The sequence below is a fragment of the Condylostylus longicornis genome, unplaced genomic scaffold, assembly GCF_029603195.1.
Source record: "Condylostylus longicornis isolate FDR11 unplaced genomic scaffold, ASM2960319v2 ptg000009l, whole genome shotgun sequence".
In the NCBI taxonomy this organism is placed as follows: Eukaryota; Metazoa; Arthropoda; class Insecta; order Diptera; family Dolichopodidae; genus Condylostylus; species Condylostylus longicornis.
Genome location: NW_026577978.1, coordinates 2,485,821 through 2,504,533, shown reverse-complemented (window position 1 = coordinate 2,504,533; position 18,713 = coordinate 2,485,821). Strand labels below are relative to the sequence as shown.

Below are 18,713 nucleotides of genomic sequence, written 5' to 3'. Positions count from 1 at the left end.
CTATGAAATTTATTAAAGAGAATTGATTTGATTCAATTAATTTTCAAGTGATTTTAATGGTAATAAATCTTAAAATCATTTTGAATTAACAAATCACAGTCGAGAAGAATTTAAAAAATAAAAATCAAAACAATATTGTTTTGAGGCTTATGAGGCTGATGATTATGTTGTTGATGTTGTTGATGTTAATGATTATGATGATGATGAACCTATGAAAAAGAGCTCCAAAACTCTAAATCAAGTAAAACCAATTCGTGATTTATTAATATTTTTTTTTTCTTACAAATCATTAAGTTTAGATATTCGAAGCTCCTCAATTAATATGACTTTCGATTTTTTTGTGATTTTCTGTTTTCTAATAAATTTGCTTTGTCAGAAACGATTAGAAATTTTTTTTTTTTGCATATTTTCTTATTATTTTTATTTTTATTGTGATTTCTTTTGATTGTGTTGCTTTAATAAAGTGCCAATTTATCATAAAATAAATAATTTAACAAAAAAAAAAAAACTGCTTATCGATTTTATAAAACGTTATAATCGTTTTAAAGTTGCGGTTACCACTTTCCTTTCCCTCTCCCCCTGCTACAACAAAAATCATTGGCATAACATTAAAGTGTCTTTTCAATAAACATCAAATCAATCGGCAGGTAAACGAGTGGCATGCTGGGAAAGAAGTTAAAACAAAGCAAAGAAAAAAAAAAGAGAAAAAAAAATACAAGAGCAAAAAAGAAAATATGAGATGGAAAACCGCTCCGCTCTAATGATACTTGTATCTGTCATTATGATTGAGTATTTTCACAATTTTTAAGGGAGTGATTAGAGAAGAGCATGCTGTTGAGAAATTAATTTAAAATTTAAATAATTTTGAATTAGTTTTTTGCTTTATTGTTTTAATTTTTCAATTTATAACAAAATTTGGTTCGGTCTTTGTTTTTTTTTTAGGAAAAAAAAATTATTTGAAATTTTTATGAGGTTGAAGTTATTTTAATTGGATGTCACCTTCAAATCATTAGATTTGAGAGGAGATTATGGATTAGGTTGTTTTTTTTTTTCTGTATGCAGAATTTGTTCAAATTTAAAATATGCATGAGTTTGTAATTGATAATATTGCTCACTTTGTTTTGATTTCTATAGAGTGCTTTGAATATGATTTAGAAATTAAAAATTTCAGTACAGAGGGGGAGAACTCTTGTGTTAGAAATTAGTAACAATTGTGTATGTCAAAAGTAAACAAATACGAAATAAATTTATGAAATATGTTATTTTTTTTAACAATTAAGTGATGAGTAAATTTTAAGTTGATTTCAAGATATAAGAGCAATAGTTTTAAATTAGCGGATATTTTGTTTAAATTGCGCTTCATTTTAATTTTTAGTTATTTATTACTTATAATAAATTTTAAAATAAGCACTACTATTAAACGATCTTTATGGTGTAGATGGTTTTGATTGATTTTTGAAGTTGCTTAAAAATAGGCTGGGTTTGTAAGGTATTAGAAAAAATTTTGAAAGACCGTAATGTGTAATAGGGCAATTATAATTTCTTAAAATTTGAAATCTTAAAATCAATAACAGTTCACATCTTCCAGCGCTATTGCTTCATATATTTCTTAAAACTCAAAGGGTTTGCCCGGAATCAGATTAACGAATTGAAAAATGAGGTGTTGAATCTTAACACCAATAACACCATAGACCAGTGGTCGGCAAACTTTTTTGGTCGTGGGTAAAATTGGTCAAAAATCAGATTTTTTTAAACTCATAGCGGGTCAGCGGCAATTTTATAAAAAAGCAATTAAAAAGAATAGTTAAACGAAAAGTTAATTCATTTATTATATATTAAAATAAATAGAAACATAACAGAAATAAATTCAATACACATATAATAAAAATAAATCAAAAAATAACAAAACCAATATTTAATATTATAAGTTCAAAATCAGTGACTTCCATGATGCTGTGCTGTTGCAGTTAATTTGGACAAGTTTGGTTCATATGTTGATACCTTAAGTCGGACACATTCATCAGAATGCTCCGTAGTCAAACTACTCCTGTTTTTATTTAATATATACTTCATTTGTGAAAATGTTTGTTCACAATTATAACTTGATCCAAATGCAGATAAAAGAGCAAATGCAACTTTTTTTAGGCATGTAAACTTTGTTGGAAGAGATGCCCAGCATGTGGATATTATATCAAGATGATTGTCTTCAGTTTTTTCTAAATCGCGACGTAAAGTTTCAAATTTATCAGTCCATAAAGTGAAACTTTTCAAATCAATCAGTTCTAAGCTGAAATTGGTGATTTCGAGGAACTCAAAATATTGTAATTCTAAAATAGTTTCATCAACTACATCCGGCTTCGTTATAAACGTAAACATTGGGCCGTGCGTTTTCAAAGTTTGAAATCTATTTTCAAATTCGTCTTTCATGCTATTAATATAAGACTCAAATGTCTTTACGTCGGAATCATCAATAGTGCCTTTTTCTTCTTGACTTTTAAGATGTAAGAAATAGTTAAACTTACGAGTTTTTACATCTGTTTCAAATAAAACTATTTTTGAGCAAAAACTCTTCCATTCTTCAAATAATTTTAAAATTGTATGACCGTTACCTTGAAGTCGTTTGTTGAATTCATTATAATGGTTCATTATATCCGTTAAGAACAAAAGTTTTAAGAACCATTTCTTATCATCAAGTTCGGGATAATTTTCTCCGATTTCAACCAGAAATATTTGTATTGCATCAAAGCAATCTATAAATCTATTATAAGTACCTTCCCTCTGCTTAACCAACGAACTTCAGAGTGCAACAGCAAACAATTTTTTTTCAATTTTTTGTTATTTTTCTTACATAGATTTGGAAAGTTACTTTAAAAACTCGAAGCGGGTAACATAAAATCATGCTTCGGGTCACTCCGTGACCCGCGGGTCATAGTTTGCCGGGTGCTGCCATAGACCATATTCATTACAATATAAGATGAATTCGTAACTGCCTTTTATTCATCTTAGTATATTTATCTTGAATCATTCGAGAATAAGATTTAAAAATTTCGTGGTGATTAAGTAATATACTTATATACTTAATCATATTGCTAAAAATAAAGACCCTAACATATATTTAATTTCTTACTTATTATTTTATTTTCTTGTTGTGTTTAAACATTTTAAAGTGTTCCTGATATTTTTCTTTGTATATGACATGATCATGAATACAAAATTTATTAAATCCTGTCGCTAAAAATCCAATCAATCAATAATTTTTTTTATTCACATACATACCTGGTTACATATATTTTAAACATTTACATAGTTATTTAGTGTTACCTACATACATATTATATTTAATGCTATTAAATTAATTAAATATTCCAAATGGCATTGGGTAATTTTTTATTTCCCTATAAAATATTGACCTTAATTCTTAATAAATCCGTCAATATTGATAAAAATATGTACATAATGTACAAAGGGGCTATAAAAATAAGTTAGGTATGTAAAATGAAAATGTTAGCATTTTAATCAGCATTTTAAACCAAAATTAATTAATTCAGGTGAGTTCTGAACAATACTCGTGTACCTAAACAAAAAAAAAGTAGTGATCATTTAATAAAAACCATTAAAAAATTATAAAATTAATATAAATTTGTGTGTTTATATTTTTAAGGTCTGTATTTTTAAGTACTTTGAACACAGTACAATCGATAAGCTCTTAGGATGCTAAGAGAAAAATTACTTAACGCCAACAATAAACTTTTTGATGAATTATATCCCTTGAACAATTTGGGATAATCTTGGGACCGTTTGTGTAGATTTTGCCATGATGAAGATGAAAGGGCTGAGTATATTCTCTGTTTTTGTGAAGTTTTATCCAGGAGGCGATTTGTTCATCATATGTGGAGGCAATTTCTGACTTGTGGGAGGTGACGCTTGAATAATCTGTAATTACGTGAGGATTATACAATAAGTTTTCATAGCTGCTGTGACTTAGTCTAAAGATTAGCCCAAATATCGAATCTAGTACTCCTGGTATGCAAATTACAATTAATATCATATTGTCCAGTCTATAACGAGTGGTACTCAGATATTGGAAAACTGATTTAAATGCTGAATTGTGTATCTGAATATTATGGCGAATTGAATGTTAGTCTTATTTTTTATCAGCTCTGCTAAATATTATTCAGAAAATTAATTAGATTTTATAAGTGTTTTTGATTTTGAAAATTTTTTGAAAAATTTCTGAGCTTTCAATTTGTATGAACTTAAAAGAGCCTATACTCATTAGAGGTAAACTCCGGTTTTTGTATTCGATGAACTACACTCTTTCAGATTCCATGCAAACCAATTCCGTGTAATCTAAAATTTTCCTACAAATTAACATAATATAGGAAGCTATTTCTTCACTGATCTTTAAATATTGTAATCCACGCATTTTCCTGCTACACTCCGTACAAATAAAACAAAATAATTCAAATAATTCTATAATTCTTTTTGTTAAAACTAAACAATATTTTTTTTATTGTCACTTTATATTGGAATATTAAAAATTCAAAAAAAAAAAAGCAAGAAAAAAAAACATTAATTTAAAATTGTTGACCCAACATTCAATATATTGTAATATTCAAAGTGCACGTTCAGAATATTTAATTAAGTAAGAAGAAAAAAAAATCTATTCTTAATACTCTTAAAATTGTTAAAGGACAGACAGAAATCGAATTAAAAACAATAAGTGATCGGTTATTAAAAAGAGAAAAGTGCCGAAGAATTATTAAATTCTGTTTAAAACATGAAAAAATCAAACCAGAAAGTAAAAATTTACTTACAAGTAATGCTAGAGCCAAATAAATGAAGGTCCATAAACCACAAGAATTATTTTATTTTTTTTACCTTTCAATCATTTTAATAATTTAAGTTTTTATGATAATCGCATTCATTTACAAATATTTCTTTTGAAAATGAAATCTTTGGTTATTTTTACAATTAATTTTTGTAGGGTTTATAAAATTTGTCCCATACTATACTTGATATTGAACTTTAAAATTAAAGATTGAATAAACAACATTGTATTGAGTGACACTGGAAGAAAAAGGTTTAAATTTTACCATAATAAACGAAACAATTTCCACTTAATTTGGTCGATTTGGGACATAGTTGATATTTTACAGTTTGTGTTTCAGTGTTAATAAAGTAATCACAACACAGAACTACTCGAATGTAGAGGTAAATTTACTTTTGTCTAAATATTTTCACTCATTCACTAAGCAATAATGTTAGTTTCATTAACCTTAACATCAATTACTCAATTCAATAATATGCTCAATTATTGTAATAATTTTACTGATAAATTTTTTACAGTGTATGCGATATTAAAATTTTAAGAATAAATTTATCTTTTGTTGTAACATACGCAGCAGACTAATTGCTTCATTAAATTTAGCAAAAACAAATTAAAGAAAATTTTTGAAAGTAAAATTTTTTAAGTTATCCCGAAAAATTTTATAGCTATTCTCAAATTTCTAATTTTTGTTTTTAGAATTTCTGTAAAAAGTTTTGATATTATTAGATAATCACAAATTTATTCACTTCATAAGGCATACTTTAGCAAAACAGTTGAATACTTAACCAAAAAAACTGTTTTTTCCAAATAAAAATGAGCATTTAAAGTTCCGAAATCAATAAATTAACAAACCGCAAAAGAAAATTCAATTGAAATTTAAATTGAAAAAATTTTCCGAAAGAAATATGGGATACAATTTGAACGTCTGGATTAATTTGAAGAATTATTTTTTATATAAAAACTAAAATAAAATTCACAAACTAAAATAATAATTAATTAATTCAGAAAATTTTAATAAAATTTTTAAACTTGTTTATTTTAAAAATCCTTTTAAAAGGAAAGCATTCATTGAAGATGATTGAAATTTTCTTTAAAATCTATATGAAAACGTGAATTTATTTTTGTCACAAAATCATTAATTAATAATGATGATGTTATACCATCATTTAATTAAGAACATCATTTTGCAATAAAAGCCTATAATTTTGATTTTGATTAATATTATTAAATTATTCATGAATTATTTGTAAGAAATGGCATTCAAAACTTGCTAGAAATCTTTACTTTCGTGTACGAGTTATTTTGATTTATTTTTGTAAAAACAAATTTGTGAAAATTTCAAATACTTATATTATGAATGTTTAATAAGGAGACGCGGAATTTTTATTAAAAATATTGAGAACCATATAAAATTCAGATGGAATTGGAAGATCTTATCGTGAGCATTATTAAAATTTTAAGAAATTATTATAAATAAATCTTATTTCTTAATTGTTGATAATAGAAAGTTTTACTCTTTAATGAGTAAACTTTACGAGGAATTCAATTTGTATGAGTTTTAATAGAAAAAAAATTTTTGATGGTTCCGTATCAATAAGAGGGACAAACATCCTTTAGAATTGAAATTAGAAAGATTCTTTAATTTTTTATTTCAATGTAGAAGAAAATCTTTTATAGTGTTAATTAAAATTCAATCAGTATAGTGATATTTAAGATTATGGAATTTTACTTCATAAAATAAATATTCTTGAGGCGTATTTTTTGATTATAATTTGACCACCTTATTGTCTAAACTGAATGAAATGCTAAGTTAATTTTGGTCCTCTTACATTATCGCCACAAATTCGAAAAATTGCAATGAATGTGATGGGCGAATATTGATAGTAGATGAATACATGAGAGAAATCATAATATAGGACAACATTAATGCTCTGAAGAAAACGAATTCACGGGGGAATGAATCATTTCAATTGTAGTTTAATTCAAAAATAGAAGCTATATGAAACTCTAGTTAGCTTTTGTGAGTTTTGTTTAAACACAATGTCTCGATCTCTGTTAATTAAATTTTTATAAGACACAAGTAATTTGTAAAAAATTATTTAAAAACAAGTCCAATAAATTCAAAACTCTTAACTCCAGTCTTGAATCCTTGAATGGAGAATTGTCAACTTATTCTTTTTTCTTCTTCTTATTTTTGAATAAATTTAAATTAATTTTAAAATCAAGTTTCTGTTTTTTTTATTATAAAACATTACTCCTTCCCATATAGGTAACAAAATTTTTGATATTCTGGAATTCTTGAGGAAATAAAAAAAATCATAAATTGAAAAATTACTAAAATAAATTGAAAATTATGGAATTTTTTAATTTTATTCACGTGCCCCTTTTCGCTCCTTCCTCTCCACATAGTACTTAGTGTATGCTATGTACCTATTTTTAATTTTTTATTTCCTTTCTCATACCATACAACATAGAGATTTTCAAAGAAAAGCGTTAAAATTTTATAAGTATAAAATATTCCAAATATGGATAGAATTTTATTACTTTGTTGAAAAAATTGGAAAAAAAAAATGAAAAATTCATGAATCTTCCACCTGAATTCGCAAAAAAAAAACAATCGTTGGTTTCCAAATAAGTTGATTTTTAATGTGAACTTAGTTGTAGCTTACTTGTACAACGTGTGTGTGTATATTTGTATGTGTTTATTTATACTCGATCTAAAGAATAAGAATAAAACTTTTTTTTTTTTTTTAAATAATAAATTGTAAAATGCTTTGAATTCGAAATTTTTTAAAATATATTTTTAAACATGAGAAATTTAAAGAATTTTTGTTGAATAACGAAAAAAATCAAGAAGAAAACCTCCGTATTGAATATTCTGAGCGCGTACATTTTGGTGACTGAATTGTAAAAACCAAAAAAAAAAAGAAACAATGTTTATTTTTTTGATATTGTTTTTATATTAAAGATAAAAAATATGTGCTGAGAGGGATAGGAATAACACTTTTATCCCGGGCCAAACCTATTTTACAAAATTTGAACCTGAAGCGTTGATTTTCCATTAAAATATTAAAGACGACAATTTAAATTGGGCAATGTTAGTGTGGTGTTTACGATTAATGCTAAAAGATGGCCCCATATACTTTTAAAGATTATTTGTAGTCCCCTGTGGACTATTTTATGTCAGTATCAGAAAGCTAAATAAAAAATTGTAAGATGGTTGATTCTTAGAGTTATGATTTTCGAACTATCATTATGAGCTCAATGAATTTAATGGAACTGACAAAAAGATGTGATAAATCCATTAAAAATACGTAGTGGTGGCTTTTCGAAGAAAATGATGCTTTTCATATGTCACTAGTTATGGGCCTCTTATGCACTGGATCAAGAAATTTCGTATTTGTATAAGTATCAACAAAACATATGTTTTGTGGCAGTAGGGTACTAATAGAATTAATTTGTAAATATTAAGGGACTCCATCCTTATAAAAGCTAAAATATTGTGCTCATGAAAAAAAAAGTTTGTCAAACTCTTTAAAAATCCTATCAAGTTTGAAAATAATTCAATTTATTTATTTTATTTTCCATCAATCACATTATTATCATATACTGATATATATATATATACTCGTATATATGTGAATGCAGTTGTACTACGTCCCAGTAGAAGCTATTCCTTGTTCGAATACCATATAGGCTGACATCTATATATTATTATGGACATTAAATATATTTTTATATCTTCAATTTCCCGTATACTTTTTAATGTAAAAAGTTATATGTGTGTATGCAGAAAAATGTTGATAGAAAAACCATTTTCGAACAAAAAGACAAAAAATTCATTAAAATGGGAAACTGGTTCATCATATTGTACAAATATATCAACACACATACATACACATCTATGCTACATCAAATTATGTGTGCTTTAAAAAAAAGGAGCATCCAAAATAAGAGTAACCCAGACTGAAATAAATAAGAATAATAAATTAAAACAAAAAAAAATGAGAAATAATATATCGAGACGCAAAATGCACCTATATATTTCATCAACATATACCTTATTAACACATACATATGTATGTATATATAAAATATATGTAAGTATATGAATTTGTTATTAACAATAGCAGATGAACTCGGTAAGAGTTCAGTCAGTCAACAGTCAGTATTTCCTTGACAAGAATTTTTCATTTACTAGTTTTTATTTTTGTTTTTTTTTTTTTTTGCTTTTTGCCAAAAGTAAAATAAAAAATCCTTGCCAATTTTATTGCATATAATTTAATATTTATAGGTACAGGGTTTGTCATTAAAAATTTTTGAAGAATTCAATTGCATTGTGAAAAAAATTAAAATTGTGTAGAGTTTTTTTTTGTTTGGAATAGAATTCTACTGATAAAATTGAATATTTTTAGTGGTCGATTGCTTATACTAGTTTTCGTATAGTGAAAACTAGTTTTTTCCACTATTTTCTTCTGAGGATTCATGCTCAATATTCGGGTCGAGAAAGTTTGAAAAAGTGCCCACATTTCGCCACAGAATTTCCAAGTGTTTTAGCTATTTAGTTCGAATTTGCTTAGTTGACTCATGAATGTCTTCTACTGTAGATCATCTCTCACTATTCATCGAGAAGGTGGGTGTACTTCTCATCGAATCTACTCCGTCTTCTCATCGAATTTACAGGTTCCCAAACCATTCAAATCCGATTTGCTCAAATGAGCCCCGAGTCGACAATGTCCCATAAAATAATCCATTAGTATCCCTTTTTTTTCCTATCTATTCCTATTAGTTTCTTAAAACCATTTCTTTTCCGTCACACTGGTCCCGTCTTTTATATTTTTTTTCCTGAGTTCTTCTTGGATACTTTCCGTTCCGATTGAATCTCATATGCCGGCACAGCAGATTGATCTCGCTTTTCATTAATATTCTCGCCTATTCGTTAAAAAAATTGGTGCCTGAGCAATCTCTCATTTCTTCCTACGTGTATTTAAAATCTTCGCTCACTAAGTGAATTTAATCTAGGTATGGTACACCGTTTTTTTTTATATATATAGATAAAAATACTTTTGATCATGTCGGGAGTTTTGGTACCGTGCAATTCTTAAATTATTCGTGCAAATCACGTGCCACTATTAAATTCAAAAGCAACAATATTTTTTTTTCTTGATTTTGTTCAGTAACAGGAACATTACGTATTCCAGTAAGCATTTTCGAATGGGTAGCATCAAATTCATATTCTAAAGTCATTTTTGTTTTTGAATTTCTTTTATCCTTTGAAATTTTTCTTCTCTCAATTTTTATTTGTTTATTTTTCTTGTTCATCATTCTGAATCTTCCTACTGATAAAATTCTACTCGTATTTCTAAAGGATTTTTTTAATATTTTCATTTAAGTAGTCTACCATTTTCAATATGAAACTTTTTTTTTTTACTTTTAGTATTAAAACTATGAAACTTTATTTAAGTAAAAAATAATTATTGCATAAGTAAAAGAAGGAAAAACTTCAAATAAAATTAATGGTTTCTAAATGATTATGAAAATTGTAATGAGAACTTAATTTGTAAGAAGAAAAAAATTGTCATAATTATAATTAAAGAAGGCTGAAGGTTATCGACATTTTTAATATGATTAAGTACCATTACCTATATCCATATCCATTAAATTAATTAAATCGACAGTAAATTAATAACATTTGTACAATAACTACAACATTTTATTAAACCTATGTGATGAGGCAGTAAATTATTCTATAGTTGAAATATTTAATTTAATAGTATATTTACCATTTCAGAGTTGTTATGCTTGTATTATGTTGGAAAGTAAATGAATTGTAAGTAATTCAATATTAGGCCAGAATTTTAAGAAATTGAGATTTATAACTTAGTTTGACAAAAAATTAAATAATGAAGCAAACAGCGATATATATTTCTGTTAACAGTATAGCTAAAAAATCAAGGTTATTGCGAGGGTTGGGCAGTAGTTTCATATCATTGTATACTGTTCAAGTCGAACTTTTATTTTGGAGTTCTGGTATTTTGCCGCATAATTTCGTCACAAATAATTAATTTTCTCTTTACCTATCATTAAACGGTGTGTGCGACACACTTAATTTTTAGCAAAATTTCTCTTAAATATAAGTACCAAGAGTCTCCCATTTTGTAAATCATACTCAGACTTTTCAAATCACCATAGCCTCCCTATATTTTAAATTTTGTGTTCCTTTTTTTCGGTTTTAAATTTTATTTATACAAAAAGTTTTCCATGAATTCAAAAATTTTTTTTATTTAAAAGTATTTATAATAATTTTTTATTAATTTTTTACAAAACTTGCAATGATTTGTATTTAAAAAATATTTGAATTTGACTTAGAGATTAAAATTTCTCTAAAAATTTTCTAATAAAATTCTAAAATGATTTTAAATAATCAATGATGGTAGGGTTCAATGGAAAGTTGAACTGAAACAAAAAATTAGAAAAGAAAAAAGATGAAAAAGAAGAAAAATAATAAAAGGAAATTTTGTTTTTCCAGGGGAATAATCTTTCATTTACCGTTGTATATGAATTTTCTATTTTCAATTATATAAAAAGTAAAGGGTTGAACAGGTTCTTTATGATTTAAAATAAAAAAAAACAGAAAAGTTTGAAAACTGGGTAAACAAAAAAGTGTGCTATCAGGGATAAGAAGAAAAATTTACTTTTTATTTTTTGTTTTTTATTATTTTTTTTTTTTATTTATTATAAAACTTTCGAATATTTTTGGATTCATTATTGGAAAATATAGAAAGTTCATGAATATTTTTTAGAAATTCGACTTTGTTTTTGGGCAGGACCTGTTTTTTGTCCCGTTTTTTTTTTATATACGGTTCACAGATTTTTTGTTGTTGTATAAATGGTTACTTTATCTACTAATATGCATATGGGTTGAAAATTCTACTTTTTTGTTTGTCAAGTTTAAAAAGGATTAAAATTAAAGGATTTTATAACGGATTTTCTTTTAATTAATTATTTCAGTATTTAGTGTTTTTTGTTTCCCCTCATATGTGTGGTTAATATCAGTTTTTTTTCTTTATAGGTAACATTTATTTCACCTATTTATATTAAATTTTATAAAGTGAATTTAAATTAAAATTGTACAGGTATTTTTTTTGCGACTTTATTAGAAATGTACAGGTATTCGAGCATGTAGAATGAGAAAACAACGAAAAAGTATTTGTTTTTTTTTCATTTATCACCTTTCACCCTTTTGCTTTTTTTTTGCTACAATACCAAAGTAATGAAAGAACCAGTTAGTATAGCAAATGTGAAATCTAATTTGAGTTCTTTGTTACATAAATTATATTTTAGAAAAGGGTTTTCCAATCAAAATGACTGATTATAATGTTTTGATATTTAAATGTTGCAGCTATAAGAAGATAATATTGTGAATGAGAATTCGATATTGTGAATAGATCTTTAAAATATTTGAATTCTTAAAGATTGTCTTAATTTTTAAAAATAATTTTAATTTTAATCAAAATAATATTGGAATTACTTGTTGATATTGACCAGCCGGTCGGAGTCCTAGAGAAATCTTCCGGGGCTGCAGCAAGCCAAGGAGCAGATTTATGGGAGATAATGAGCAGAAGTGATTTAAGAAGGTTGTAGGATTGGGCAAGAGTAAGGTTAGAATGCTCATCGGAATCTTGTCGGGCCACTGTACCTTAGTAGGCTGGATTTGAAAAATCGTGGCACTTGCAGATTCTGTGGATAGAAAAAGACTTCAGTACATCTTTTAGACGACAGAGTTGCGGTATTCAGAAGCTTTCTAAGCTTTCTAGTAATCTTGCTCTACCAATTGAGGTATTAAGAAAATTATCTGAGATTGTTATGTTAATTGGCATTAAAATTTCTCCCCAGTTTGTTACTTGGTTCAAATTTTTGCAAAAATTTTGCCGGTTTATTTTTTTTAAACTAGTGAAATTTTCTCGAACATTGCAGTATTTTTTGCCTCATATCTAATTTTTATTGAAGAACTTTTTATTTATGTGCTAGTGCGAAACAACATGATATTTTATACAAAATGAAAGGGAGCACGACGGAACGGGAACACAATAGAAAAAAAAATTCTGATTTTTAGTTTTATCGTCCAAGGAACAGAAAAATGATTAATTCTTATTTTTATTATCGGTCTTTATACGAGTACCTAATTGAAAATATTTTTTTTTATAAAATTGTAACAACAGTTATTTGTTTGTATTTACTGTTAGGTTGAGAAAAAAAAAATGATCATAAATCATTTTTTTCCTCTTTCTGTGTTAAGTGCAGTAGAAGCACACAAAAAAAATTGAAAGGAGCAGGAGTAAATATGGGAAGAAGACTCAAAGGGTATGAGTGTGAAAAACAACCAAGAATATAAAATTTTCCTACATATTTTTTATTTTAACACTAGTTCTTACATTTACTGTGTGTAAATATTGTATTTTTTTTTTTTATGAAAATCTGTGAATATTAATAAATGGTTACAGGAAAAGGGATAAAAAGTAAGTAATTGTGTCAGAAAATTTACTTCTTTCGTATGTAGATTTATAATAAATAAATAGTTGCTAGACAAGAAATAAACTTGATTATTAAAGTTGAAAAAAGCAAAGATATTAATTTACCTACATAAGTATATAGTTTAAATAAAAGGATAATGTTATAAAAATCATTTAAACTTAAAGGATAATTTATAAAATTATCATATATGAGTAGTTATTTGAATAACATGTTTTTTTAGAAAAGGTGTTGAAGATTACGAAATTTTTGTGATTTAAGGTTTTTTTTATATAAGGTCTTTATTTTACATATATGATTTATTTGTTTTCTGATAATTAAAAGGGATAAGAAAAAATATAACTATTTTAACTTCATATTTATTACAGGGATTATGAATAAGTTATGAGTTTCTTAATTTTTGCATATAGGATACTTTATAGTTATAGTTGAATAAGTAAAGGATTAAGTTTTTTTTAAAGGGAGATTTTATAACAAATCAATTTTGAATATGATTTATCGCGAAATTGCTTAGTTTAAAAGAACATAGTCTTTGAAGAATATTTTTAAATTATTAAATCAAATATTGGTGCTGTTGTGAGTTTTAATTTTCATAATTTGTAAATATAAGGTAAATGTTTATTTCAACCTGTAATTAGTTCTTAAATATTTCAATAATTTATTTAAAGTTCAAAATTTATCAAAGTTTAATACGAGTAACAATAGAAAATCCACAAATCATTTTGATCTAATAAAATTTTATAAATTTTTCAAACTGACAATATCATGAAAATTGTTTACGAAAATCCTTCTCCTTATATAAGCGCATTTATATTGTAAGCTCATCTAATATTTTATTGACTGTAGTTGGAATTTTTTAATTGTTCATATTGTATTTTTACAAAATTGTTTAAAGCTATCAATTCTATGTAATTATAAAGCAACGTCTGCCCAATTCGAATTCGTGATCGAACACTTCACATAAAATTTGGTTTGTCTAGCTACCTTAATCAGTTTCAGTAACGGTAAGGGAAAAGTGGGGAAAGATTTTACTTTACTTATAAATCTTAAAAAGAGTTAGCAATTTATTGTGATCATTTCCCTGGTATAAGACCGTAGATAATACGTGACTTAATAAATAATTCACATATAACTACATAATATTGCATTTACACATCATTTTTAACTATTTTTAATAAACGAAATTTAAAATATAATTAAAATAAATTTTTGTTTTAGAAAAATTAATACTATGATTGACAGATTTTAAGGAACTGGGAATTCCATTTCCTCTTATCATACACGTATACTTGCATACAAAACAAAATCTCTTCCTCTTTTAAAAATTTTATACAAACAAAAATTTCTATGAAATCAAAAGCCCTATTCCATTATGACCCTTTCTACTAAGAATTTTCTAAATCTAAATTTGTAACGTGATACTTTTTATTAATTCTTTATTTTCCCTAATACGATCATTAATTCTAATTTTCGAAAAAAAAAATCTCAATAAAAATTTCATTTTTAATTGAACAAACAACAAAATAAATAAAGAAGAACAGCAAACCAAAAAAAAAAAGCAAAATGTCATATGAAAAACATTTTTAATAGTAAAAACTAAAAATTTATAACAAATTATAAAAAAACATTGGAAATAATAAAAACCCCCAACACTATTAAAAATGTCATTCTTGTCATTTATTCACTCACTTTTATAATGTTGAAAATGTAAAAAAAAAATGTAAAAGATTTCCTGTCATAATTACAATAAAAATGTTAACATTAAAAATGTTTTCTTTTGATTTTAATGGTCATTATTTTTTTTTTATTCGATCTAATTTTGATACGAGTTGAAAAGTTCAAGACTCGAATGTAAAATTAGAGAATATAAAAATTGAATTTTCAAGTATGGCAATACTACTCGTATGGTAGGTAAACATGTCAAATTTTTAACGAAATTTTTCCGATTTTATACGGTTGCTTGCTTATGAGGCTCAAATATAAGTCACAACATGTTTTCCTTACTCAAATAAAATTTTGTTTACCTTTTCTGTGTCGTTGTAGTTAAAATGGAGTTTAAGACTGTCAGATTTTATAACAGGTGACAGAATAGCTGTCATTAGGTCACATGGTTTTACTTACAGTTGTAATAGAAATTCCATGTTCTAGTTATATAAATTCCCTTTCGTTTTTATTTGCGTTTTTCATTGCGTGTTGCAAGTGAAATTGCATTTTTACGAGTGAAAACTCGTTAAACAGAAATTTTTTGCTTAGAATAGAAGCAGTAGATTTTTCGTCATTTTTTTTTTCGGTAAGATTCGCTGTAAACTAATTAGTAGGAGAAGTAAAATAAATGAAAAGAGAATTAAGATATAACAGACAACTGCAAGTACATGTAAATTTACGGATTGTCAATAATTCTGTTTGAAGTGTTGCCGTTGTACTACTAACTTCGTGTAACATTAAAGAAAAGTAATTTCTCGAAATCAATTCTCTAATAAAATTAATATTCGGATTTGAAGCAACTAAAGCCCAATTCTCAGTGAATTCAGCAGAGAAAATCATAAATCTAGTCCTGTAGCGACTGTCAGCTTTAAATTTTGCTTCATAGTTTTCAGTATATTTTGAATTCAAACAAGTAATTGGAATAGTTCCACATCTATTTCCGCATATCCACACCATACTATGTATAATTTCTCAATTCTTTAAAAGAAATTTAATATTCTTGGGGATTTTATAATATGTTTTATGTTGATATAATACAGGAAAAAAAAAGACAAGCAGAAAATAAAATTTTTAAATAGTAGAAAGGAATAAAAATAAAATTTTAATTTTAAAATTCAAATAAATCGTTAATCATCCCTTGAAAATGTCATGTTACAATTTTTCTACTTTTCGTTTTCAAGTTCTTGTTCACATATTTAAATTAAAGAATTTGTAATAAAATACCCAATATTTATCTACATACGTTATATATAAACAGCAAGAGAGGCAAAAAGAGCCCCTTATGAATGAACAAGTATAGGGAAAAAGAATGAAAAGAAACGAGTTATAGAATTAAAGAAAAGCAATGAGAAATAAAATAAAAATTTAAGAATTCGGAAATGTTATAAAATTTGTTAAAGTTTTTTTGATTTAATTCTATGTATGTTCAATTTATTTCAAAAGAAATACCGAAATTAAAACGAATATTAAAATTGAAAATAATAAAAAAAATGTCTACCTTTATTAATTTTTATTACCAAATTTAAGGTTTTTGGTGCAACGTTAATGAAATCAAATCTGTCAATTTTAAATTTTCATTTTAATGGGTTAATATTAATTTGTGGTATAGGCTTTTATGTTATTCTAGTGCTAATACTTTAATAGGGCTTATTAATGACTGAATTCTTTGTGAAACATTTTTATGTCTATTCGTATTTTTAAGATATCAATATACATATATTTACTTAGAAATTTCTGTCATGTGTCATGTGTATGCCAAGCCATATGAATGTTCTCATTTTAAGTAAAATTGTGCATTCTATTGAATCAAATTCTAGTCAACTATTTAGATAGACCTAATTTTTCAACCAACTATCAGAAATAGCCAATTGATCTTATGCTAAAAATTTTAATGAAAAATTCGACTTAAAAAATAAAATATTCTCAAACACAACGAAAAATTAGATTTAACTGGGCGAAGAATTAGCCTATAGTCCTATACATAATGCAACCCATGACCAGTTCCGTCCACTTTGATAATACTTGGATGACTTAATTGAGGTCGATAATCTCACACTTCTCTTAGTTTTAGCTTCGAATGGATGGTTTATATTAATGTTGGCTTTACAGAAGAATTACGAGGAGGAGGAGGAGACAGTAGCTCATTTTCTATGCTCATGCCCAGCTTTGTTATGGAAAAGGCGGACGTTCCTTGGGTCACATTCCTATTTGCGAATTACCAACCTGGCGAATGTAAATGCCAGGGACTTAAACCACTGCTGGTTCACGTAAGGGTGAGGGCATGGAGATCCAGCGGTATCACAATTGGCCCAAGTAGCCTAAGTGTATCTTCGGATGGCCGCGTCAACCTAACTCAACCTATAGAAGAATTATGGAACAAGAATTTTTTTTATTCTTAGGTGTTTATACTCTATTCTACAGCTAAGCTGTATAAAACTCAACTCAGTATTTATGTAGTATTTCTCAACTGTTTAATGTCATTCTACTTCTGTTATTACTCTCTTTGTTTCTAAGCTCTACTCTAACTTTCTTTGTACTATTTAAGTGATTTTTCAATTAAATTATCACTAATTGTTTAATTATCATTATTAGTGGCATTGGCAATTAAGATACGTAAACTATATTAATTTTTCAACGATTATTTTTACTACTTTAAATCAAAATTTTAAATAAACCAACTGCTTAACACTATTCCCATAAGTGATAACTGATGATAATTCATAAAACGGTGTTAAGTAGCTCATAACTTATTAATTTATTTTATTTTATAATCCATTTTTTATATTTTAATAAAACAATGGTGAAAGTTAGTCAAAAACTTTTTAAAATTATTTTAAAATCGATCATAATAATAAAAAAAATTAGTAACATCATCCCGTATATTCACAACATTATTAAAGAGAATTTCTTTTACGGTACTTTTGTATATGATACACATTTCAAACCTACATAATCTAACATTGTGTTGTAAATAATACATTTGAATTTTATTAAGTAATAAAAACAATAAACGCATATAGAAAATTATCATAGTTATTTTAATATCATTTTAAAATTAACTTTTTAAACATCTTATTTTAAAAAGCTATTGAGTTTTCCTATTAAAAAATTTTAATATAACCGTAATCGGAATTAATTTTCAAATTGTATACAATACTCGTTTATTATATGCTGCAATCAACTTAAAAATTTTAAATTAAGTCATCAAATTAAAATCACAAATTAAAATCACAAATGAATCACTTTTTAAAATGTATATACATAAAATTCATACATAATTAATTTTCTTTAAATTTTATTTTAATTTTCGTTTTTTAATTCAGATATTATGTCCAGACACTTACGAGAATAGAGGAATATTAGTTTTGTTACAATAAAATTTTCAAATAAAATGTTTGATATAATGGTAAAATACCATTAAAGATGAGTTCAAAGATGTCTTCTTTCTAAAAAATGTAATATTATACAAAATTATTCTGTTCAAAATTAACATTATTATTTTAGAGATTTAATTAACAGCAACATTATTTAAGATAGGAATTTAAAAGAGGATCAAGTGGTAGACAACGACTCAGGCAAATCATATAAAAAGTTAAATTATATAATAATATTATCATATTGATTCACGATATTGTAATTGCAATAA

At 25.9% G+C, this 18,713-nt stretch overlaps 1 protein-coding gene across 1 annotated transcript; it reads right to left on the bottom strand.

Annotated features, from left to right (window-relative positions):
* Positions 1–1,935: 1,935 nt before the first annotated feature.
* On the bottom strand, positions 1,936–16,024 carry LOC129618551 (general transcription factor II-I repeat domain-containing protein 2B-like). Its single transcript, XM_055533359.1, has 2 exons — positions 15,748–16,024; positions 1,936–2,750 (listed from the first exon to the last, which is right to left on the bottom strand). Exons 1-2 carry the CDS (start codon positions 16,022–16,024, stop codon positions 1,936–1,938), a joined length of 1,092 nt encoding a protein of 363 aa, XP_055389334.1.
* Between the last annotated feature and the right edge of the window lie 2,689 nt (positions 16,025–18,713).

Bases quoted from the DNA above. Each gene is read 5' to 3' on its own strand.
- LOC129618551 (XM_055533359.1), bottom strand. From the start codon at position 16,024: ATGGTGTGGATATGCGGAAATAGATGTGGAACTATTCCAATTACTTGT. The intron at 2,751-15,747 runs GTAAATTTACAT...ATAGATTTATAG, and splicing joins AACAGAATTATTGACAATCC to ATTGCTTTGATGCAATACAA.